Source organism: Macrobrachium nipponense, chromosome 1 (assembly GCF_015104395.2).
Source record: "Macrobrachium nipponense isolate FS-2020 chromosome 1, ASM1510439v2, whole genome shotgun sequence".
Lineage (NCBI taxonomy): Eukaryota > Metazoa > Arthropoda > Malacostraca > Decapoda > Palaemonidae > Macrobrachium > Macrobrachium nipponense.
In genome coordinates this window covers 174,098,226-174,125,237 of record NC_087200.1, presented here as the reverse complement: position 1 = coordinate 174,125,237, position 27,012 = coordinate 174,098,226, and the positions used below count along the sequence as shown (strand labels likewise).

The window sequence follows — 27,012 nt, the reverse complement described above, 5'->3', positions numbered from 1 at the left end:
CTCTACAGTAGCGCAACCACCTTCCCGAAAAAGTTACTTTAACATGTCCTGTAACCCAGGATAGACATAAGTCAAGGGCCAGCTTCCGTCGAAGTAACACTTCGATATATCTAGTTTCCTCTCGAAGTAAGGGTTTTCTCCCATGTCACAAAGTAAGGGCATAATATCCGATTTTCGGGAAGGTGGTCGCGCTATGGTAGAGGCCGGCCATTCGGTATCTTACCCTAGGCCTAGGAGACGATCGACAAGTTATATAGGTATATGCATCAAGAAAATATGCTCTAGGTCTAGGGCAGAGATGCTACACACGTATTTCTACTTTTTTTTTCGGTGTGGCTATGGAACCAACAGCCGGTTTCAGATTTTCCAAAGCTATTTATCCGACATTTAGGGAAGTGTTCTTGTAATTGGGCCGAGTTTTATTTTGGTATGCGTATGCTCGTGTATTTTGGTGGATCCGATAACGGAGAAAAAAATTAATCAGATTACGACTTATATACTAGCTAACACGGCAAAATTGTGACCAGTAACGCTCACTCCTAATACGTTCTCGAGATTTTGACTCTGTTCGAGATAACACTAACTGTCGGATACACGGCGCCTTTTTTTTTTTTTTTTTTTTTTTGCACGCAGAACCAACCGGCAGTTTGATGTCGAAATGGCATTGCAATACTTGATATAGCCTAATTACTTGACCTAAATGAAAGCTTATTTCAAAACCGAAATTTCTCCCTCAGACAGTATATAACTATAATTCAGACTGGAGGTTTGTTTCGGATATTCAGTATTTCATACACAATATTGTTCTACATTTTCCGGAAATTTTATCGCAATTTGGAACATTACGAGCAAGCCCCCACACGTACTGTAATATAGTGCGTGTGTGTGAATTCTGTAGGTAAAAGCAAGAGCACGGCACCTTAGGCTTAACGAATCCAAATAGAAAAGTTTTTTGTTCCATCCAAGTTTTTCTGATTTAATTTGTTTATGCTCACGGCCAGTACAGCTACTCCCACTTATTTCATCTTGCTGTAAAATCAAGGTTAATCATTTTGACGAATATGGCCTTTGATTCTTAGCCCACATTTAGTCCTATGAACATTTCTGTATTGATAAAAAAAAATGAAAATAAAGTAAGCAAGAGAAGTTTTCTCAGCTAGTATCGGCCACTGTGATTGCTAATGTTGGAAGATACTAGATATATTGGTATCAGTTTTCAAAGACCCCACAACCAGTATTTTTCTGGTTGTGGGGGCTTTGAAAACTGATACCAATATATCTAGTATCTTCCAACATTAGTAATCACAGTGGCCGATACTAGCTGAGACAACTTCTCTTGCTTACTTTATTTTCATTTTTTTTTTATCAAGACAGAAATGTACATAGGAATAAATGTGGGCTATGAATCAAAGGTCCATATTCGTCAAAATGATTAACCTTGATTTTACAGCAAGATGAAATAAGTTGGAGTAGCACACACGTCTAAAATGTAGACCTATGCTGTACTGGCCGTGAGCATAAACAAATTAAATTAGAAAAACTTGGATGGAACAAAAAACTTTTCTATTGTTGGCTGTTCCTGGCCGCAGTGTTGCCACTTTTATAAGTAGGAATTCCCATTAATTGACTCTGTAATTCCCACAGATTCCCACGAAATATTCTAAGACTCCCACAGAATATTCTACAAGTTATTTTCTAAAAATTTTAATTTTCCAACTTACCCAGTTACATTATGGAAATCACAGATATGGAGTCATTGTCAACCATATATCTACAGACGTTCTTTATCTTCTTCTCCTCGTCCTACTAAAATTCATAATCAATCAATCAATCAGAGTCCACATCTTCATCAATTATTTTATCCCATGCACAAAAACTCTTCATCATATCACTTGTGGGTTCGAAGTCTACACATGTTGGCGATTGTAGTTTAAGACCATATCGTATTTGCAAAATTGCCTCCACCCTCCAAACATTTAGGCGACTCCTCAGCTTACAGTGAACTACATTAATATGAGAGAAAATCCTCTCGCCTGAGGTATGGGAGAATGGGAGTGAAAGGAAGTGTTGTCTACCAAATTACGAAGTAATGGCATAATTCAAGCGCTTTTTCGGGAAGTGGCCGCGTTCTGAGAGAGGTGGCCCGATGTCGCCGCTTTCATTTACCCTATAATTCAAAGTCACACAACATAGCATAGACCTATTAGCTAAATACATAACTTTGAATGTTGATTACAATACTGCTTTTACTGTAGCTTAAGTTAACGAACACTTCTAGGTTCGTTATACGAGGAAGCCTACATAGAGTTCATTAAACAACCATGTTTCAGAAATAAACATATTAATATAAGGCATATTTAATGTAATTACCCTTTTCATATCTCCTTTTCTTTAATTATAATTTACTGACAGCACCAACATGGAGTTAAACCATCTATCCTAAGGTCGCAATGAGGCAATAAAATTGTTTTTCTGACAAAAATGACAAAGCATTTGACTATACTCTTTTTTTCCATCTGTCCATCCGCCTGTGGTGGTCGCACATGGTAACACTCTCTGCAGTCCCGGGCTTTAAATAGTTAGTTATTGTGTAAGTTTTAGGTAAATAAAAGGATATCTGGGTGTACATTTGCAACTGAAAAGTGTTTTAATAATTTATTGTATGTGAATTACACCGTTTATATTCGAAATAGGATATTATTTAAAGCCCAGGATGCAGTGTTACCATGCGCAAACACCACAAGCGGATGGAGAGATGAAAAAAAAAAAAAAAACAAAAAAAAAAAAAAAAAAAAACGGAGTATAGTATATTCCCCGATACATTGCATACTTTAGGTCCATACTTCTAAATCTGCTCTCATTTTCCCAGACGACTATAGCGCTGGGAGTATTCATTCTCACTTTGCTTGCAAACTCGTTAAGAAACAATACAGATCACATTCACAGGACCGCTTGAAGCTGAGTGTCTCTAAACTCTTTGTGCAACTTGTATCTTTCAAATAATTCAATCTAAAACACGTAATGTTCACGGACTTTTCGTGTAACTCCCAATCTTAACGCTAGGGGGTTTGTGGGAGCACTGACGGAGGGTACCCTTGGTCAGGGGGGCAAGTCCGAGCCCACTTAGCAGGTTTTCAATGAATGTCAGCTTTGTTGTATATGAAATAAATTATATACTGTTTGTTTTAAAGAAGTTTTGGATAATGTTTATATTTTGCAGTTGAAACTGCTATTTATTTTATTTCATTTTATTTTTATGTTTTTCCTGATAACGACATCACTAGAGCTGTCCCACAAAAAAATTCCACAAAATTTTCCTCCACCGAGACGCACCCCACCCACGTAGCCCTATTTCTCCCAAAGATTTTAGGAAAAGTCCCATAAAGTGGCAATACTGAAGCCTGTTCGTTTTTATCTCCCCGTAAAGTTTCATATACCATAAGCTTTACCAATTCCAGTTTTTAAGATGAATCCAGTCGTTATAAAATGTGATGGTTACATGTCACTTCTTATATCGGTGTGATTGGTTCCAGTTTGAGTTAAAATGTATGGAAATTACAGTAAGGGAATTTTTTTTTAATTTTTTTTTTTTTTTTTTTTTTTTTTTTGCTTTTTTTTTTTTTTTTTTTGGCATGGAATACTGAGTATAAACAATCCATTTCAGCCGTTGACATAAGCGGACATGCCATTGACTCCGTAACATTATTAACTGATGTAAAATGTACTTGAGGGAGAAATTTAGAGGTTATCAAATAAGCTTCAATATATGATATGTAACGATGATATTCGGACGTTCCTAGAATTAAAAAAAAAAAGTATAATTAACTTAACCTAACCAAGGGAGCAACTACCAACCTGATCCCACACCCCGTAAGACTATCATTTTCATTAAAAGCTTAGTTAACATATAGTATATACACCACGTACTACATAGCAGGCATAATGTACTTACACAATAGCACAAATGCAAATTATTTATATAAAATAAATAAATTATACATGTTGTACAAGTTAAAGAGACTGGCCTTGCATTCTTTTTAAAGTATTAGCTGCTTCACAGGCAATAGACTGGAGGGGAGGGAGGTAGGGTTTCAGTGCACCTACGTGGTCAACGAAGAGGGGGTAGAGTGCCCTCAGTGCACCTTATTCGGTGCAGTGTGTAGGCATTACTTAAGATTCTTTGCTGCGTCCCTTCGGCCGCTAGCCGCAACTACTTTCATTCCTTTTACTGTACCTCCGTTCATATTCTCTTTCTTCCATCTTACTGTCCATCCTCTCCTAAAAATTGTTTTATAGTGCAACTGCTTTGAGGTTTTCCTCCTGTAACACCTTTCAAACCTTATACTGTCAATTTCCGTTACAGCGCTGAATGGCCTTAGTTGCCCCAGTGCTTGGCATAATGCCAAAAATCCTTATATTTTTATTTCTGAAAGCTTCGTAGTAAGTTAGGTACTCCATCCAGTTTTGCTGTAGAAAATGGGGGTGGAAATTATGGTATAAGAGTGCCCTTGCGCCCCGTCGCCGCTACCCTCCGATGGTTTTCAGGGTTCAAGCTTTTACTGACTCGAGACACCACTGACTTGGCCCAGTGTGGGCTTCGCCGAAACCGTTTGGCGAATACCGATCATATTGTTATACAGGGTGGGCCAAAAGTAGCCTCACAGTTACTTCATGAACTGTTTTTCATTCAAAGTACTCTTCAATAGAAAATTAATACTGTGCCATTAATACATGCTACTTATTTTCATCCTTTTCATGTCACTCCATTCTGAAATTAAAATGCCACTTATTAGCGGGTCTGAAAAATTTTACAAATTTTATGCGGTTTAATAAAAATAAATGTTTACTGCGATATTACCTGTTTTAACTGTGAGGCTACTTTGGCCCACCCTGTATATTTCAACATTTGGTAAAATATGGAATTTGTGTATTCGTGTAATGGGTCATTTAGCCAAATATAACCCTTACGCTGTTGGTAAATAACACTAACAATCTTACCCTCCCAATGACTGCGTTGTGTGTATATATATATATATATATATATATATATATATATATATATATATCATATATATATATATATATATATATATATATATATATATTATATATATATATGGTACTGTGCTAGTACTAGTAAAACTGTAACCCCTTTGAATCTCGGGGAGGTTAAAGCATACCTGCCGATCGTCTAGAGATGACACACACACACACACACACACACACACACACACACACACACACACATAAAGTATACTTATCTTTTGATTTGTATTATTATGACACGATTGAAGGATATAATAGGGAAATGAGCATTTTGAAGACCGTGTAAACTGTTTATTGAAGTGAGGGTCCACAGTTCTGTCGTCAAGACTTTGTATTACATAATTATCATCGCTACGAGGAAGTTACACATTGTTATTTTGCAAATACGATCTTATAAAAACATAAGATCTTAATTGCTTTAGTATTATTAGTCTGTTTACATGACCTTTAGGATACGACAATTAAATAAGAAATTACATACAAGAAATAAGATAAGATCACAGATATTTGGTATATTACGATCTCCTGATGGGCTGCCGGAGGGGCAGCTCCGGCGCCAGGGTCGGGTTGGGGTCTTGGTGCCCAGGCGTCGGGTACGGGTCACCTGGCTTCTTCGGGTCCCCTCCGTCTTGACCTCCGTTGGAGAAGCTGGCGGGCCTCACCTTGATTTCGGTCGCTTTGAGGGAGTAGTCTCCGAGCCATAGTTCCCAAATGATGCCCCGATAGTAGTCGTTGTCCTCTGGGTTGATGTAGTACTCGCCGTTCAGGTTACTCTCGAAACAGCTGTGGGGGGAGAGAGAAGGGGTCGTTTCACTCTTTCTTTGTTGACCTCAGGAGTCATCTGACTTCGAAGCCAATGTTTACTTATTAGTGTTATATATGGTTTCCTATTGCTTGCTGTAGTGTTTAAAAGTAGTTTATGTATATACTATGTGCTTTGTGATAACACGAAGTTTTGATGTAATACTAGTTACCTGATTCGAAGTTTCAGTGTGTCATGGAAGTTTATATGAGTTTGATAATGGTTTTATTACCTGCTGAGAAAAGTCCTACAGGTTTGGTAAAGTAAAACTCTCAATTTGCAATATCGCGATATTTTATTTGCTGACAGTAATTAATCTGAAAAAGCTTGGGAAATTTGTGTGTTTTATAAAATACTTTATTCTGCATGACAATAAAGATTTTACCTTGTTCATGTTGTAAAGACAGATATATGCTTTTCTTAAATAGCTTTAAATGACCAGACCTACTTAACGGATATAATTTGCAATAAGTTGTCCATGTTTTCGGTAAATGCGGGAGGAGGAGAAGGAGGAGGAAAAAGAATGAAGTAACGTTCTTCGGGATCAATGATCTTAAGAGTTTAGTATTCAGTTCGGCAGAAATGGAACGGACGATTCAAACTATGAACGTCACCAGTAAGCCCAAATTTATGATTTGAATTTAACTGCAGATTTTACAACTGGTGTAAGAAAGCTCCGAAGCCGAGTGTAATAATTCGTGTGGGAGACTCGTTATGGTTTTACCAGTTTATCCATATTTAAATCTTATCCTTTTACATATTTCCCGTCCTCATTGCTCATGCCTTAGAGCGCCATTCCTTTTTTTTTCTCTCTCTCTCTCTCTCCACATGGAAGGGACACGTCAAGTCTCAGTTTCATGTGAAGTGTGAATGGAATTTCGCGGCTTGAGTGACTTCCACATATTGTTACTGCTGTAGACTGTCTGTTTCAGTTCTCTCTCGAAGTCGGCCCGTCTCGTGTTCCCGTTTGAATGGTTTTCCACGGCGTAGAAACAGATCGGTGGGAATGTCTCCGAACGTTTTATACTTCAAAAATCATCGTTACCCTTCATATTTCGGCTAGACGATACCTACCAAGGTCTTTGGACCTTGTTGCTATTCATTTATCCACCTGATACGTAAATGTATTGCACTTACTGTTTACTATATTTATACTTTATATATTTCAATGATTAATATACCATAAATGGTATTTGTTTGCTGGACGCTAAGTCATATTTCTTCAAGCTTCGTGACCAAGGTAATTTTCATATATTGATAAGTAGACAATTCTAGTTAATGTACAAATAGATAACAGTTAAATCACGAAGGACCGTAATGAGGCAGACTCATTATTTAGAAGTTAGTTAAGAAATGTGTAATCGAATTTCACTTAATCCTTTGCCGCTGATGTTTTTACGCGTTAGTGTTCGTTTCTTGGGGACCTTGCCACTTCAATTTATGGAATTTTAGCTTTCTTTTTTTCATACTGATTTTGAAGTACAGTTTATTATGAAAGTGTCAACAAATTTCTCTCTCTAACGTTCCATTTTTGGTGGTATTAAATATTTTACCGAGAGTAAAGTCACAGATTTTACCACATTGCCAGTGGGATTTTGCTCTACTTCACGTAACTTTAGCTGATTAGACCTGAACAAGCTGGGCTGCTGGATGGAAAAAAAAAAAAAAAACTGAACTGGCTTCAATTTCTGGATATTTCTCCTGGAATCAATTCTTCAAGGCTGGCGAAAATAGGGGGAAGAAAATATTGGTTGGGAACAAGTACATTTGATCGCATCCTCGAAATGGATAAATGTTACTGCAGTGTTTTATTTTAGTCTTTTGCTTTTGCCCGAGAACCGGCGATCAATCAGCCGTTCTTCTTTGAAAATCTTGTGCTTCGTCGTCGTGCGGCGTCGGTGATCTCGACGCCTCATTGCAAACCATCATCATGATAAGACCCCAACAAAAGACTTTCGACTACTCCCGGTTCGTCTGTCCCATCTCCTATCTTACTGAATCCGACATTTTCACGTCGCTCACCAACACACGCTCTCACATATACGTTATAACAGTAAGCATTTGTGCATGTATTTGCACGTTAAAGTTAAGTATAAGTGTACCAAACCACTGAGCTGATTAATAATAGCTCTCCTAGGGCTGGCCCGAAGGATTAGGTTTTTATTATTGACGTGGCTAGGACCCAGTTGGTCTCGGGCATTCCATTGAGGTGTGAGAGATGTGTATTTCTGGTGATAGAAGTTCATTCTCGACGTGGTTCGGAAGTCCTACAACTCATTGTGGGATACGAACCACATCGAGAAAATGAAATTCTATCACCAGAAATAAATTCCTCTGATTCTGCGTTCGACAGTCGAGCGCGTAACCGACGGGTCCAACGAGGAACTTTATTTGCACGTGCTTTATCAATAAGATATGCATATATATATATATATATATATATATATATATATATATATATATATATATATATATATATATATATATATATGTATATTGTGTTGTGTGTGTGAGGAACTACCATATTCATCAGTAAAATAAGACAAGAAACATGAATGGTCAGAAGATGTCAGCCTAATGCTTGTTGCTGGAACGCATTTGCTGCTATATTCAGTTGGTTACAAAAAATCTGTTGAATATGGAGAACAATTATATTTAGAATTATTCCACATCAAGCTCCCTCTTCAGTGCGTCTTCAGTCCGAAAGAGAGCATGACGCTCCGAAACTGAATGTGGAATTCTAAATATATGTGTTCACCGTTTTGCTTGGTTGGTTTGTGTGTGCTTTTTTTAAAGTTCGATACTGATCCGTTTATCAACTAGTCGTTTGGTAGGAGGACGGGATCAAACCGCTGGCCTTGCAAATGCCTTCCCGGTTTTTCCGCATTTACCTTTTCTTGAAGTTGAGAGGAATCCTAAGTATGAAAACAGACGAATATGTGTAGCGCTAATTAGTGTCATCGAGTTTCTTCGATTGGTCGTGACATTACCTATCTCCTTCGCAACTTCTATAGCGCCAGCGAACTTGTAACCGGTTCTCGTAGGGAATAGCGTCGTCAGTGCACCTCATGCGGTGCACTGTAGGCATTACTTGTGGCTTTTTTGCAGTGCCATCGGTCCCTAGCTGCAACCTCTTTCGTTATCTTTACTGTACCTCCTTACATATTCTCTTTCTTCTATCTTGCTTTCCGCCCGCTCCTAATAGTTGATTCAGAGTGCAACTGCTTTGAGGTTTTCCTCCTGTTACACCTTTCAACCCTTCTGCTGTCAATAGCCGTTTCAGCTCTGAGTGGCCTCGTAGGTCCAGGCGTTTGGCCTTTGGCCAAAAATTCTATATTTAATTAAATTTATTTCAACTTAACTTTTGCTTGGTAAAGCAAATGCAATTTCTCCCTTCTTGCTCCCCAGCCCAGCCCTGTACCGCCCTGGTGACCCACCTTGAGAGCCCCACAACTATGCCTTGTCTGAATGTGTGAAGAAGTCCATTGGAGAACGAAACTATTGGGCATTTTCAAAGAAAGACTATTCATATTCCTATGTGGACTACACTTGTAAATATATATATATATATATATATATATATATATATATATATTATATATATATATATATCTATAATAAAAGGATCCCATAAAAATGCCAAAATAGTATATAGAGAGAAAATACTATATTTCAGAGACTGCTGTCTCCCTCTTCAGGTAGATGAATGAGAAAGTTACAGAAAAGGTGGTATTTGTACCAAGAGATCCATCCACAGTGAAACCAATTTAGGTCACTCCCGCTGATAATCTTCCTTTAATCCTCTTAAGCGTTGGTTGAATGAAAACTTTATAAATGACATCTGAATCCCATGCACCCTTGAGATGTTCATTACCTGTCTGTTTAATCAAGGCCGATTCCATCATTAGACTGGTACTGGCAGTTGCTGCTATAAATTATATGTGACAAATTCCAGTTTATTCTGTGGTTATGTTCATTTATATGGTTGAAAATAGCTGAGTTCTGTTGTCCATATCTAACTGACCGTTTATGTTGTATTAATCTCTAGGGAAGCTATTTTCCTGCAAATCCAATGTAAGATTGGTCACAGTAGGCATGGGATTTCGTAAACGTCTGTGTCCTTGGGGGATGTCTCCCCAAAGGACACAGGCATTTACGAAATCCCATGCCTGAACTGTGACCAATCTTACATCATATTTACAGGAACATCACTTCACCAGAGATTAATACAACATAAACGGTCATTTAGATATGGACAACAGAACTCAGCTATTTTCAACCATATAAATGAACATAACCACAGAATAAACTGGAATTTGTCACGTATAATTTATAGCAGCAACTGTCGGTACAAGAGTCAAATGATGGAATCGGCCTCGATTAAACAGACAGGTAATGAACATCTCCAAGGGCGCATGGGATTCAGATGTCATTAACAAAGTTTTCACTCAACCAATGCTTAAGAGGATTAATGGAAGATTATCATCGGGAGTGACCTAAATTGGCTTCACTGTGGATGGATCTCTTGGTATAAATACCACCTTTTCTGTAACTTTTCTCATCCATCTACCTGAAGAGGGAGACACCAGTCTCTGAAATATAGTATTTTCTTTCTATATTGTGGCGTTTTTATGGGCTCCTTTTATTAGATGGAATTTTGGTTGTGTATCAACATATTTTATATAATATATTATATATATATATATATATATATATCTATATATATATATATATATATATAATATATATATATATATGTGTGTGTGTGTGGTGATGGTGGTGTGTGACTGTGTCCTGTGTGTTTTGGTGTGTGTGTGTGTGTATAACATGTTCACATATACAGTACATATATATCAGTATTTATATGTATGCACACATATATACACACACTAGTAGTAGTAGTTGTTGAAATAAACAATAGCTACGTAAAGTTTGCTACTAATAATGATTTATTGAAAGAAAGCAACGTTCTGTTATTCATATCCAATGCGGGCCGGTAGTCATCATAATGTAAGAAGAATATTGTATTAGGCTCCAAGCATTAAGTTATTGAGGATGGTGGAAACTTCTTGCCAAACTGCTGCATGTTTTGTTTTGGTGTTGCTTTCACAGTGATAAGTCTGTTTTGAAGAAAACATTCCTACTTAGACAAATTGACAAAGCCACTCGTGAGTAAGGGTAATTGCAAGAAAGAGAGAGAGAGAGAGAGAGAGAGAGAGAGAGAGAGAGAGAGAGATAGCATTCTTGTAGACCACTTGGAATAAGTTCTTCTTACCTGTAGAACCACCATCCTCCCCCGTAAGCAGGGGCACAGGGACAACACTCAGGAGCCTCGTCATTATCCCGGTCGTAGGTGGAGAAGAGGTAGCCGTTGTGGGCAGAGAAGCTGTCGGAGGCGTTGCCCTTATACCCAAACACGCTCAACTTGTAGTTGTCCTTCTCGGGCGCAATGCTGCGGGGGAATGACACACTTAGTAAAAGAAATGGATAACTTGCTCTCTTCCCAACCCGAATTTATGACAAATTGCATATGGCAGCCGTTTTGGTTTTCTAAATGAAGTTGCAGTCGTTTTAGTTTCTTAGCCGAGACGTCAACTATTGTTTTCTTTGGTTAAAATGTCATCTGCTTTTGTTTTCTTCTTTTTTCTCTGTACTCTGGGGTTGAGTGTCGCCATCTACTATTTCGTTTTCACTACTTAGGGATCAATCGATTCATTTGCTTTCCTTCACAGAGTCTTCTTAAATGTTTCGACCTTCACTGATATCATGCACTTTCCAATTACTGCTATGTTTTAATAGGGTGGGAAGTTCTTCATAGTTATTCAGGGACTTGTGTTTTAAGTGAATTCATATCGAGAGTTAGCACATCTTTTAGTTGTTATTGGTTTCCTGTAAAAAATAACCTGGAGTACTAAAGAGAAAGGGTTGTTTGTGAATGTAAACTCACCTGAAGTTGAGGTACTCTGCATATGCATAGTTTCCTTTGAAGTCCCAAAGATCAAACCGGATGGTCATGTCTTGCTCGTGGACCAGTCTGCAATGAAAACTTTACTGACATATGAGGCCTTTCGAACTATTTCCAACTCGCCTGTCAGTTATTTAATTTTTTAAATTCGTTCTTTGGAGACAGGGTCCATCCTCATGTTATGAAGGTATACTGTTAGAAGATTGGAAATTTATCTTGATTGCACAAGTCAGTTTGTTTCGTGGGAGGTTTAGAAGGGCACGCTAGCTTAGAAGTAAGGAAAGGGAAGAGAGAAAAGGAAAAGCAGTAGAAGGGAAAAGAACTATGTTGGTGGCCAATTTGAATACTTACTTTTCATTGCTCTCTCTGTTACTCTCAGATGGCATAGATATGATCATCTTGGTATGATAAAGTCGTATGTGTATTTATCCTATTAATGCATAATTTCTATACATGACAATGCTAGTCAGGTGGGAATCTCCCCATTTAGACTTCCCGTCGCTCAGTCCTTGACCAGCCTGTCTCACCATTGGCCCCCAGCATAAGTATGTTGAATAAAGACTGTACATATGTCTGAGTGTAAGGATGGTACATAACATCTTTAGGTGTGAGGAATTGCTGTCTTGTTGCACTCTTATTTTACCATTTTCTTGGTGGTATGGTTACTCTAGCTTCATGTAAACTTCATTAATATAACTGACTGTTGTCATGATTTTACTTTAAAAACGTTGATACTGACCTTTGAATGTTGTCATTTCCCCACCAGAATTCTCGATTCAGGTCGCCAAAGCCTACTTTGTAGTCCTTCCAGCTCATGGTGAAATTCTCATAAGGAGCACCAAACATTCCTCGCCTCTGGATTACTGTCCACCCTCCTCCACTTGTCTCCATGTCACAGTACCTAGAAAAGTTTAGCGGCAAAGCAAATAGTACCAGTAAGTACTTACTCGAACATTGTGTGGAATGGTGGAGGTCTGTTAAATATCGGCGGAGCTTAGGTGACATTAAATAGCACGCTCCTGGATGGGAAAAGCTCGAAGGGTTATTTAAGATTTTGATTTGTTATTTCACTTGTGAAGTTGCACAGTTTTACAGCTAAGGCCAAATAAACAAGTCACTGCTACCTTGTGTAGTAATCATGCCCTGACTCTGTGTAAGGCAGTTGGTTGGGTGCAAAGTTATACAAAGTTCTCATTGTGAGCCTTTCCTTGAAGAGATCCGAGCAGTCCCGTATATCACTGCTGAAACAGAGAATAAAAGCTGTACAAATATTAGATAGTATTATTAGCCGGTATTCATTATGTCACTAACGGTTGCACAGCAATTGCTTTCTTCAGATGATCATTTATAATCAGACTTTGAATACCGTTTGAAAATTGTAACAACATATCAAGAGAATATTAAAGATAATTTTGTTAGATTAGCGCAAGTTTATTGGACACTGTTTATTTAATTGTTTTAATAGATAACATTCCAGAGCTCATTCAACATGATTATTTAAACGGTTTAGGTAACTCCCAGCATCTTGAGACATTGCATGATTCAAAAGGGACCAGCAGTCAAGGAATGATTTTATCTGTTATTCTTCTGTTATCCAATGAATGACAGAAGTGAAGCCAAAGACAGCAGAGCTCTAGCACACACAAGGTCAAGTCACACAGGAGTATTTGTCTGGGGCACAAGCATTGATAAAAAATGTAATCCCTTCACAGCCATATCTGTATTTTGTGTTGAGATAAGATTGTGCAGTTAATGTTACCCAAATAGACAGCCTCTACTGACACTGACGACGACTACTAGACAAGCTGAAGAGGAACAGGGTCAGCAGCAGTCCTGCTATAGGACTAGCCTTTTATTCTAATGCTTCTGCTAGTAGGCAGAGATCAGGTAAAAAGGTTTGGTTTTACAAGATCTTCTGTTGCTTTTAATAGGAGTGCAGACATACTACAGCCTTATCATCATTCTGGTGCAGCAGGACTCACAACAAGGCAGTCGTTGATGATTGTCCAAGAACACTACGTGCCTGGCGTCCCAATGCCTCACGGGTATGTGGTAACTGCTGCTGCTGCTTGGAATTTCGCTCTGACTGACTTGTATTTGCATGAATCAAAAGCTCTCTATTCTTGTCTTGGGAAGGATAAGAGTGATGGTTTTTACGCTTCAGTTTGCCTCTTCTAGACCTGTTAGATTTCCTCCTCTTAGAGGACTTGCGATTTGTTCTCCCTGTTTTCACACGAGGTCGGTCGTGATACTTGTACGCCAGCCGGTGGCGATTTCGATAGAAGCTCCGTTCACCCTGTAAGGTGTGTATGTTCGGCTCAATCTCTGGAGGCTGTATCCAGTTGTTTCTGTTTGAGATATTCATTAGTTTGAGATGAGAATCCTTGAGATTCTGACATTAACCCAGTTCAGTAGTTTGGAATTGAGGACACCAGATTGAACTAGTATTGATGAAGGAAAGAATCATATTCACTTTGTTGGTTTGATTTTTTGATGATACACTACTTGGTCAAATGATACTTTTACTTAAGAAACAGCATTTACCTTTGAATACAACAATTCATATAATTAGCCTCAGATGTATGAAACTGAGGTTCAAATTTATGTTAAAGCTCACACAATTTTAATATCAGGAGATCAAGAGAGCATTTTTTAAAAATATTCTGATGTACGCATGAAGAGCAACACTACTCAAATATTTTCCTTCCCTTCAAGTTGTGTAGTACAAACCTGGAAGAAGGTGGCGTGGGTGGTATGGCGGGGGGCGCTGGGTGACGAGAAGGGGGCATTTTGGGTTCCTCTCTCGGGGGGTAAGAAGGCTCTTCTGGGACGTAGTCTGGCTCCCGAGGGGCGTAAGTGGGAGCCCATGGGCCCTGGCTGCCTCCCCCACCATGGGCACAGTATTGCAGGAACATGTTTCGCGTCTCGTCAAACTTCTCTTGGAGGATGATTCTGTGAGCTTGGAACTGGTTTTTGATCTCGGACAGCAGTTGTTCACTCATGTAAGCTGTGTTGCTCACTGCCTGTTTGAAACACGAATTATATATATACGCATATATATATATATATATATATATATATATATATATATATATATATATACATATATGTGTATAATACATATATATAAAAGGTATAAGCCACGAAGGAAAGATAGACACTGGAGTAGCTCCAAGATCTTTTGACTCGCGTCCTCTACTTAGTCGACCACTGACATCTCATGTATGTCAGTCGGTCTGCTAAGTAGAGGACGTGAGTCGAAAGATCTTGCAGCTACTCCAGTGTCTATCTTTCCTTCGTGGCTTATACCTTTATTTATGCATTTATCATGTCCCAAACTCTAGTGATTCAGTTATACATACATCACATACATATATATATATATATATATATACTATATATATATATATATACTATATACATATATATTATATATATACATATATATATATATATATATATATAATATATATATATATATATATATAGTATGTATATATAAAGGTGATGCCACGGAGAAAAATGGAAAGGCGAGAAAGCCAAGAACTTTTTGTGTTAGACCGAAAGTTCTTGGCTTTCTCGCCTTTCCATTTTCCATTTTCCCCCGTGGCATCACCTTTATTTATACATAGCATCACGTTATATATACTTTTTGATCAAGTCATTCACATATATATATAATTATATATATATAATATATATATATACTATATTCTTATATATTTTATATTATATATTATATATTATATTATATATATATATATACATATATTCTATATATATTTATAATATATATATATTTATATATATATATATATATATATATATGTGTGTGTGTGTGTGTGTGTGTGTGTGTATGTTAAGAAGGAAGTTGATAATTTTCCTATTGACAAGTAAAGTGGAATACATTGATAATACACATACTGGCTAATGTATCCTGAAGGAGAAGCATGAGGAGAGACTTTTCCTGGACTAATTTAGTAATTTTTGAATAGGATAGAGCGTTCCTTGACTTTTAAATTCTGTGCAGCGTGGAATCTAGCCAAAATTTAAGTTTCGTGAATTCAGTTAAGAAAATGAAAAGGACAATAGCTCTCACTTGTGAAACTTTCTCAATGTTGGAGGCCTGGTCATTGACGGCTACCCTGGTCTCCTCCATTTCTTCCCTGAGGGCTTGATCGAGGGGCCTCAGCTTCTGCTGGAGAACGTCACCGACCCCGGAAGCATATCCTTCCATGCTTGCTGATTCGTTGCAGGACCTGTAAGAGTTGCAGTGCCTCAACATTCTATTCTTCCTATATTGGCGTTTTTGATTACTGTAATTGGAACACTGAGAAGATTTATATATTTGATTACCTACAAAATATTTGAAAGTTTGCTTTCTATTCACATTCGATTCTTTTATATTAATTATTTTATATATATATATATATATATATATATATATATATATATATATATATATATATATATATATATATATATATATATAATAATATATATATATATATTTAAATTGCAATTAGTCTTTGGATTCATTCTATGATAAGTAAAGACTTAAAGACAGCGATTTTGTTATATCTAGAATATACCAAAACAAGTAAAAGAAAATGTCAATTTGACGGTATTTAGAGAAAGGAGGACTCTACAAACACGTTAACACTGGTGTACCTGCTTCTTCCTCGAAATAACGTCATCTTGATACTTTCTTTTAGTTTACTTGTTTTGGTGCAGACAGAAAAAATCATTGTCTTTAATTCTTTACCTACTATAATTACTATAACAATTTACAGTTGCTCATGGGTGCTCTGGGTAGATACATTTCCATCACATTTTCCTTCTCTTTGTGTTTAGTTGTTAACTTGTTATGTAAATGAGCTGTAACATTTTTAAGCTACTCGAGCATAGTTTCCTTTCCTTCAGGTATGGAAAGCAAATACAGAAGTAGTCCTTTCCAGCACATACCTGTGTATGGAGGCGAGTTGAGTTTCAAAGCCTCTGAATCGCCGGTTGATCTTCTTGAAAGGCGAAAACAAGCTCTTCCAAAACCTGGCGAATAAGTGTTCGGGTGAAGGCTCATTTGGATCTCCATTCGGTTCGCTCGTCGGAGGCAGACTCTGAGCAGTCAGAGGCGCTGCCCTTGGGAGGTGGCCTAGATTTTGGTGAGATAGGGAGAAACTATTTGTATTTTTCGTGTGAAATACACTGGCCGAGAATGACAGAACCCTATTTCGAAAGTAGGTCAGAATTAAGAGTTAGAAAAGCACAGATCCAAATGGAATTCGACAGTTAACGTACTGACTAAAAGATCGTAGTCGTAGTCGGGATCAGTGATGCGGTCGAACACTAAATCGACTTTGGCGCTGACGTCCTGCAGCCTGCGAGAGTCCTTCGGGTGGAGGTGGCACGTCTCCTCTCCTGGGGAAAGGGAGGACCACACAATTTAGTCTCTGTTCATAAAGGATACACACACACACACACACACAATTATATATATATATATCAAGTATAAAAGGCCCATCAAAACACTGTTTTAAAGCTAAGGACTATTTCGGTGGACTTCCACCTTTATCAAGGGGAAGTCCACCGAAATATAGTCTTTAGCTTTAAACCAAGTGTTTTGATGGGCCTTTTATACTTGAGACGTATCCTGTTTTAACAGAAGAATTGATTTACACAAACACATACACATAAAGGCATATGCCTTAAAAGGAAAGTGAAACAACGATGTGGTTGCTAGGCCTTTTGACACAGTCCTTTACTATAGCTGGTTCACTTAAGGTAGATTCTTGGATGAGCCGTATGCTTACGAGACGTTTGTTTGGCGGGCCGCTGATTGGCTGGTACCAGGAAGTAGGCAGCTCCCAGCCAATCAGCGCCCTCCAAACAAACGTCTCGTAGGCCTCACCCAAGAGTCTGCCTTAAGTGAACCAGCTATAGCATTCTGTTAGTAAAGTATCGTGTGTCTAAAGGCCTGACTACCATTCGGATGTTTCAATGCAACTTCGTGGCATTTGCCTTTATTTATACATTCATTACGTTCCATGCCCTCGTGAATCAATTATAAGTGTATGTGTGTGTGAGTTTGGAGTCACAAGAAGAGATAGGACCAGAAATGAATTTATGAGAGGAACAGTTAAGATATGGAAAGTATCGAAGAGGGCCCACGGAAGACGGCTTCGGTGGTTTGGTCAAATCGTGCGGAGAGAAGATCAAGTGTGTAGAAATATTAAGGCGGGGGGAAGGAGAAGAGGAGGAAGGTCAAAGTTCAGACGGAGGGATAAAATGGCAAATGACATTCGGCAGAAAGGTTTAAGAGGTTAGAATGTGTGTGCGTGTGTGTGTAACCATACAACGTATGTGGGCAGATTAGACAGCTTAATCCAGCCTTTTCTTCAGTGCAGAGCAAAAAAAAAACTTAAGTTTGAATAACCACGTGTTAATTCCATAGTTTACGAAAGCGACTGTTGACACCCCATTAAAGACGAATGACTCGAATACTAACCATCTGTGATGAACGTGATGCCGGGCTCGGGTTCAACCGTCGGTCGTAACTGTCGGAATCTTGATCCGTACACCTGCTGTGGATGGGGACAGAGATTTCGAGTTTTTGTGCTTTTAACATTTTAGTGTGGGTTTGTGGTCGTTTATCAGGTTTAATGAAAATATGTATTTATAAATGATAGAAATAAACCTTTAGACTCATTTCTTGGAATATGGTTCTGCAAGACATACAATTAAATAACAGAAATACTACGTTGATTCATTTGTCAATACATGATGCGGAAAATATTAATAAATATATAATGAGTATAATGAATCTCTACTATTTTGGAGGACATTGTTTTGGAGGCAGGCATGTATATTTTTGTAGTATCAATGTACCTTATTGAACGAGAAAATAAATAAGACCGGTAAAATCTACAGGTTACCAAGGCAGCTGAGAGTTTTTATTCTTGAATTTCAGTCCTTTTATTATAAATAATCATTGGGGAAGAGAATGCATTAGCAGCAGGGAGAATATGAATGAATAACAATGAGAATGGAGAGTATCTCGAGGGAGGAGCGAGTTCAGCAGCAATAAGGAAAATATGGATCGGCAGCAATATGGAGAATAAGAATTGGGGTTCAGCAATTAGGGACATATGGAGAATAGGAATTGGGGTTCAATAATATGGAGAAAACGGATCGGCAATACAGATACTCAGAATTTGGGGTTCAGCAACCAGGAAAATACAGCAACTTGGAGATTTAAGAATTGGGGTTCAACAATTTGGAGAATACGGATCACAGAGATAGAGTTGAGGTTTAGCAGTAAGGAGAATAAGGATTGGCCATATGGAGGTTAAAATTGGGGTTCAGCAATAAGAACTATACAGATCAGCAATACGCATATTTAAGAATTAGGTTTTACCAGTAAGGAAAATATGTATTAGCAGTATGAAGAGTAAGAATTAAAAAAAAATTCCTTTATTAAGGAGAATACTGAGCAGCAGTATAGAGGTTTAAGAACTGAAGTTTAGCAGTAAGGAGAAATGCGGATCAGAGATTGAAGAAAGCGGATTCAGCGGTACGGATCTGCTGTAAGGGAAAGACAAAGCCTCAGTAAGGAGGAAAGAGATGAGTTAATCTGATACCCTGGTCCTCTTGTAGGACGCGTAATCGCCTCCAGTCTGGATACCGTCAGTTATCTTGGAGGTGATATTGTCCAGCTTGGTCTCGATGTTCAGGAGGGAGCTGAGGAGGCCGCGTCCCGCGAACTCGTTGATGATGGGCGTCTCCGGAGCGTTCATCTGCTTTTTCACCCAGTTGATTTTGGAGTCCACCTGTTGAAGACGCCGAGGTTATGCACAGTGTGGGTTTTACGCACGCACGCACACACGAAATATATATATTATATATATATATATATATATATATATATATTATATATATATATATATATATATATATATATGTGTGTGTGTGTGTGTGTATGGATAACTGAATCACGAAAGTTTGCATAAATAAAGGCATAAGCCACGAAGGAAAGTCTGCTAAGTAGAGGATGTGAGACGAAAGATCTTGTAGCTTCTCCAGTGGTTTAACTTTCCTTCGTGGCTTATACCTTTATATATATATATATATATAATATATATATATATATATATATATATATATATATATAAATAATATGGAGAATGTGTAAGTGCAGAAAATTAATTCGTGACTTCAGGTAGCATAAGCCCTGAAGACGCTTTTCTTAATGCAAAGCAATGTATACACCTCTTCCAATAGCATCAGTACATATTATTATTATTATTGCTTTAGTAATGTTAATACTAATACCGTTACTCCCACAAATGCACTGTCGGGCGGGTAGTAAATTACCTTACAGACCTTACATCTTGTTCGGGTTGCCCCAGGTCCCTCAGCAAAAGGTATTTGTAAGTATTATTGAAGGGCTTCACTCTCCTACTGGAAAGGTCAATTTCCATGCAGCATCCGCCAGTTCTTTTCGTAGGTGACCTTGTGCTGGTTTTCATAACCACTGTCATCATGGATTTGCATAAAGACTCATTCCTGCATTGCTATGAAGCCTCAGCTGACAAGGATGCGACTGAGCACTTACTGGCCTTATTACATTCAATTTTAACATTCAAGCATTTTCTCGCACTAAAATTACAGGCTTGGTATAAACATCGATAAAAGGGAGAATGCATGTCACCACTTGCCTTTGTGTTCAAGGTAAGAATGTTTTTTTTTTATTGGAAATGACATAAAAAATTCTGTAGTTCATGCTGATTCCTGATGTTAGCAAATGCATCTTTGTAACAGGTGTATTGGGAACGTGCACAGTCCTTCACAACTCTCTCGCAAGCATTAGCAAATGGTACACTCAATAGACAACACAGCTTTGCTTTCCACCTGATGGTGGAGTTTGAAGGAAAGGCGTTGGATCTGCCGACTTCGTTGATAGTCATGTCAACAGTCTCAGCTGCCATAAACATTTATAAAACAAATTTTCAACATCCATATGTCATCTTTTAGACTATGCTGAAAGTAGGTTATTGATTTTGATTGGAGGTTCCTTGTTGGTAAGTTGAGACGAGATGCTGGAACGTAAACAGAATAACCAGTTTTTGGGGCTTTTATTGTCCATAGCAGTTGCCAGGTTTTTAGTCTCCCACCACTTGAGTCGACTTGGAATCGTTGTGTTTATTTGGCTTTATGTGTGAATCTGTTAATTATCTTTTTTTTATTATACTTTCATTAAAGGGTCTATCTCCCTCTCGATCTTCTTCCTCTAAACCCTCTTCACTCCATCGTTGTCATCCATCTCAATCGTGACACTCTTATCACCTCTGTAATCTTTACTAAGCCTGCCCTTCTTATTTCATTTTCCAATCTCTCAAACAGCGATATTCCCATAATCCACCTCAGCATTTCTCATCTCTGTTCTCTCAAGCTTCACTTCCTCTTTTCTTCTCAGAGTCCATGTTTCTGCTCCATACATTAACACTTTATTTTTATTATTATTATTATTCTAGTTTTCACAATTTCTATTGGTTCCCGAGGATTTGGTCCATCTTCCCATTATATTTGTCACCTCTCCTTAAGGTAATGTCAAGATGATTTTCTCAGTTGTCTAACAAACTTTCCATCTTTATTTCAAATGCCACTCATGTCAATGATTTGCTCGTCAGTCCTTTTGAAGCCAAGATGATGAGGAACCAGGATGAGGTCTTCCTTCCTGTGGTGGAAATTCGCCGAAGATTGAGAAAATCTTCTGTGGGTTTGTAAAGCCTCGACCAGATCTAACCATCCAAATAATTTTGTGTGTTTTGTTGTCGATGTCTGTTGGTATCTGTCTTCTAGTTGTTTCAGGTAAAGAATGCATGCGGTCTTTAATTTTGTAAATACAGTCCAAAGGACAAAATTTACAAGAGGTTATGTCTTCCTTCTTTAATTAACAATAGGCAGCGCTTCGTTGCTTTACTCTGTCTTTCCAACTACACTGCAACCCCGATTATATGCGTTTAAGCAAATTTTGTCTCGTATACAGTTAAGATTCATTTGTTAGCCTCAAGTGGCATTTGTTTTCATGTGGTCAAAGATATGATTCAGTTCACATAAATTTTATTTGATTCTATTTAGCTTATAAGATATTGTTTTAAACAGGACAGTTAAATCTGTATAGCGTTTCACGCTTATTTTTGCGAAGGTGAATGCTTCAATGCATTTGGGAAATATTTCGTTGTGGAACCCGGGGGCAAGGAAGTGGTAAGCCTCTTTGAAGATCGAGATCTAGAATGTTAATTCTAATATAATTATTTTTCTTTTCTGTTTTTAATACCGATGTTTTGGTTACCATTGCAAACAACGAATCTGAGTTAAGAATGTAAATCTAATTTAGCCATGTACCTAATGATACAAAAACGAGGAGAATCTCCCATATAATTTAATCGTAATGAAATCGCAGTCTGCAAGATTACCTGGAAACCTCAGCAGATGCCTTTTGAACAGAGGTAAATTTAAACAACACTCCTTGTCTCGACCAGAAGAACATAAATGTCAATCCTTGAATTTCAATTTAAAAATATCTGTTATAAGAAACGTTTCCTGAAAGTATGTGGGTTCATATAATTATATATATATCGTATAAAAAGGGAATACTGTATTTCCTAATCGCATGCACAAGCAAAGTAAAGGAAAGCTTCCAAACGATGACTGACTGACCTCCTCCACCCTCTCCGACACCTGTTCGACCTTGAATTCGAGTCGCGTCATGGCGTTGATCTTCTTGTCGAGTGCCGTCAACTTGTGGTTGAGGGCGTCGACAGCGTTGAGGCGGCTCTCCCAGGTCTCCTGCTTTTCGTGGCACCTTCAGCGTCGTCGTCAGATTCGAGAAAATAGGGAGGAAACCCGATTCATAATCAGATATGTTTTCTCTGCTCGTATTTTTATGTATATTTTATGTTGTTATTACCAGTATTGGAGAAAGAAATCAACAGTAATGTATATGTACACATCATATTTAAAGATAAATTTATGGAGAGCTTTCGGGAATCTGTTCGATTCCCCTTTTCAGTTGAAATGGGGAATCGAACAGATTCCCGAAAGATCTCCGTAAAGATTTATCATTAAACACAATATGTACAGAAACGTAACTGTAGATTTGTTTCTCCGTTTCAAGACTCATGCTACTATGAGTATTTTATCATCACTAATATTTTTATTATTATTACTAGCAAGCATATGAATACAGAAATTATGAATGGAAATTCGTAAAGTATCTAAGTCTACGGCCATAACCAGCCTCGTTTCACGGGCAGAACCAGCTCCGTTTCAGGGAATCCCTTCTCACCCCCACCCCCATTCGGAAGGGGCGGGGGGCGGGGGAGGTAGGATAAAACCCCATTATAAACCATCTTAGGGGTCCCCACCATAACCCTGCCAAGTTTCATATCCATCGGACCAGCAGTTTGGCCGTGATTGAATGACAGACGGACGGACAGACATTACGCCCATTACATATAGTAAGGTTAATGTGATTAGATTTCCATATGAACCAAATCGAAGAGGCTATTGACTTGTCAAGTAAAATTCTAAAGGATGGAATCCCCAGTTGTGAAAAAAGAATAAAACAGTTCTAGTTGTTTTAAAGAGTAGAATAGTATGCAAGTAAGAATAAAGGCAACAGAACATAACTATATATCCAGACATGTACAGTTGCGAAAAAGGCTAAATGTTAGGTCATCTGTGGTCGCCGCTATAAAGCATTGTAGACTTATTAATTCCCATGAATTTCCCGTAATTGACCAATAATATTGTGTACTGTTTTGTATTACGTGTATAGAGAATGAAAAACCTCAGTCACGAGGCGTTTTTGTTGTATGGCGAACTAGCAAACTGTGAATGCTGGTGCTCTGTAAAATAAGCAACGCGCACGACTTCCAAAGGCGCACTCATTCTTTAGGCGGAAGCGAAGCTTTGAATCTCTCATTGATGGTCCAAATCATAGCTAATGTTGTTGCATAACAAGGAACCAACATTTAAGGAATGAGCCATTTTATGTATACGATAAACTCCAAAGGGGCGGGGAGTAGTAGTAGCCATCTTGCTTGTGAGACGTACCCGCGTTGAAGCACAATAATCAACAGATATCACAAGTTTTAACATACGACTAGAATTTGAGAAATATCTAGAAGTGTTCGTGAACTATCGGTGATAAGATTAGTGTGAAAATAGTAGATAAAGCGTCTTCTAAGTTAGTTTATCAAGTGTAATACTATAAATCAGAACAAGATGGCAGTAAGTTCCAACTGCGGGAAAAGGTGGCGTAATTTGGCGTGTTTAGCAGATTCGCAATACGATGAGGTAGCAGGAAGGGAACTGGCATTTCTCATCTATGAAATCAGCAACAGTCCTAACCAAAAAGATACAAAAGCATTCATAGATATATTAGAAGGATATAATCCTTCAAACTGGAACAAATCTAATGAAAAACCTCTTGAAAATAATTGAAGAAGTTCCAAATAAAATCCAAGTGGTCAAGAGACTCATAAAGAAAATATACATAAACCAACATATTCCGACAAAGAAAATGAATAGGTGAATCTTGTGAATATACTAATTGATGCATTAGGAAAAAGAATGCCAAAAGCATGCAAACTGTGTAAGGTTTGGTATAGCATAGTCAATCCACAAAACCTAATCAGAAAATGTGCTGCATGCAACATTCCGACCCATCCACAGTGTGCTGAGGTAATACAAGATTTGAGAAAAGATACAAGAATTTTTTGTTCACATGTCTATCATGATAGACAATGTTATTAAATCAAGATGAATGTACAAATAGTTGAGGTGAAGAAGAAGAGAAGAAGAGAAGAAGAAGAAAAAGAAGAGGAAAACGGAAGAGAAGTAAACAAAAATGAAATGACAGAAAAAAATAAGGAAAACAAAGAACAAGATAAAAAGTATGGATGCAGAGATACTCATTGATACTACATATGAGGCAATAAAGCAAGCATACCTACGAAGAATAAATTACGATATGACAACAGAAAAGCAAATCCCGAAGAGGCTCTACCCAGATCTATACAATGACGGGAAAGAGGACCCCCAAAAAATAGACAAGAAAGACAAAATCTGCAACCTTTTGAAAAGAGGGAATTGCAGATTTGGAGAAAGATGTTACTACAAACATCCTAAGATATGTCAAAACTATGAAATATATGGTAAATGTGCATACTTAGATGGTGATATGGGGATGATTGCAGAGATCTGCATCCAAAAATATGTAAAAACCTAAAAGAAGGAAAAGGATGTAAGTTCGACAAAAAATGCAAATATATGCACCCTGTAGCCATGAATCATAATCAAATAAATAACCAACCAAGTAATAAAATCCAAATAAGAAAGAAACAAACTAAAGAGAGAAATCAAGAATATCAGGTAAAAGAGAAAAGCAACCACCAATGAGATATGCAGAGGTGTCAGCAAAGAATTTCAAAGCATCAGCTCCGAAATTCTACTCAAGAGATAATAACTGTATTTATTATGCAAGAGGATATTGCAGAAACGAGAAAATTGCAGATTCAGACACAAAATGAATAATTATGATGAAGGAAGATCAAATATTATGGAAAAGTTGGATTTTTTAATGTCAGAATTTCTGGAAATGAAAAAAGAACAACATACCAGAACAGGAAAGAGACATGGGAAATCCTTATTACTATCAGTATTAAATGAAGGAGAAAACACGCAAACCATCATAGTGATGAATGCGCAGGGTTTAGTTACGAGTAACTCAAAAAGAAAAATAGAGTACTTAGAAGAACTAAACCCAAAATGAAAAGAAAATAGATATAATGAATATAAGTGAAACCTGGGTATTCCCAAGAGACTGGGAATGATGATCAAATAAAAGGGTTCCAAACTTATAGATCAGATAGAAAAAATAGGAATCAAGGGGGAACCGCAATATATGGGAAAGACAAAAAACAAGGAAAAATATGAGAAATATAGTAACTCAGAATGTGAACTAATAGCGGTAGAATTTGAATCTGAAAAATTGATGAACATAGAATATATAGACCTCCTAATACTAAAGAGTTTGACTTAATAATTGAAAAATTGGATGATATATGTAGAAATCACAGGACTGGACTATTCTCCTATCTGGTGACTTCACTTTCCTTTCGTAGAATGGAAAGAAACGAATAGGAGATTGTGGTTGACTTATACATATAAAAAAGAGAGTAATAGTAGTGCAGAAGATAAGAGGCAATTTGAAAAGCTATTAGATATGCTACTAGAATACAACATTCAACAAATAAATCACCTGCCAACAACGAAAGGAAAATACTTTAGGACCTAGTATTTGTGAACGAGATGAATTATGTTAAAGAAATAATAGTTTATAATGCGATATTTCAGACCATAATGTCATAGAATTAACAGTTCATTCCAAAGCAAGTGAAAAAAGAGATAAGCAAGAAATGAAAAAGTGGGAAGGATAGGAAAATACAACTTCTACAGTAAAATATAAAATGGTCAGAAATTAATGAAGAATTAAACAAAGATTGGGATAACATTTTCGTAAGTGATGACATAAGGGTAAATACGGAGATATTATATAAAATATGGAGATAATAGTGGAAAAATATATACCCGAAGAAGAAAAGTAAACATCATTCATGCATACAAGAGACAGAAGAAATCTTGTTCCAGAAAATCAGAAAGTGGAAAAAAGGTCTTGCAAAAGAAAAAAAATGCATGGAAAGTTATAGAACTAAAAAGTAAGATAGAAAATGCAGAACAAAAGATTATAACAATCAAAAGAAAATGAAAAACGGGACTTGGAAGAAAAAACCCTATTAAATATCAAGCAAAACCCCAAAACTATTATACTCATATGCGAAGAAGATGAATAAAAGAAGAATAGAAATAGGCCCTCTGAGAATTGAAGGGAGATTAACGAAAGAAAAAAAGGAAATTTGCAACATACTGGCAGAACAGATAAGAGAGAATTCACCCCTAGAATAGATAATGAAGATAATGATATAGAAGTAAGGGATGAAAATAGTGAATATTTAGCTGACATAGATATTAATGAAGCTGATATTGTGCAGGGCAATTAATGAAATTAAAAATGGAGCTGCTGCAGGGCCGTGATGGAATTCCTGCTATTTTGTTAAAGAAAGTCGTTCATTCT

The 27,012-nt window shown here is 37.4% G+C and overlaps 1 protein-coding gene across 4 annotated transcripts in view; it reads right to left on the bottom strand.

The window, feature by feature from the left end:
• Positions 1–5,315: 5,315 nt before the first annotated feature.
• LOC135219860 (uncharacterized) overlaps positions 5,316–27,012 on the bottom strand; it is a 147,857-nt gene continuing 126,160 nt past the window's right edge. The window contains exons 3-15 of one of the 4 annotated variants that reach the window (XM_064256977.1): positions 22,533–22,677; positions 19,451–19,639; positions 18,319–18,394; positions 17,112–17,231; positions 16,779–16,965; positions 15,913–16,072; positions 14,544–14,836; positions 13,994–14,161; positions 12,938–13,054; positions 12,553–12,714; positions 11,796–11,882; positions 11,124–11,300; positions 5,316–5,829 (exon numbers count right to left, since the gene is read on the bottom strand). In XM_064256977.1, coding sequence (XP_064113047.1) covers positions 5,562–5,829; positions 11,124–11,300; positions 11,796–11,882; positions 12,553–12,714; positions 12,938–13,054; positions 13,994–14,161; positions 14,544–14,836; positions 15,913–16,072; positions 16,779–16,965; positions 17,112–17,231; positions 18,319–18,394; positions 19,451–19,639; positions 22,533–22,677 — 2,149 coding nt within the window. In that variant the 3' untranslated portion in view covers positions 5,316–5,561. The remainder of the gene's footprint in view (positions 5,830–11,123; positions 11,301–11,795; positions 11,883–12,552; positions 12,715–12,937; positions 13,055–13,993; positions 14,162–14,543; positions 14,837–15,912; positions 16,073–16,778; positions 16,966–17,111; positions 17,232–18,318; positions 18,395–19,450; positions 19,640–22,532; positions 22,678–27,012) is intronic. The other 3 variants (XM_064256978.1, XM_064256979.1, XM_064256980.1) reach the window with 3 other exon arrangements.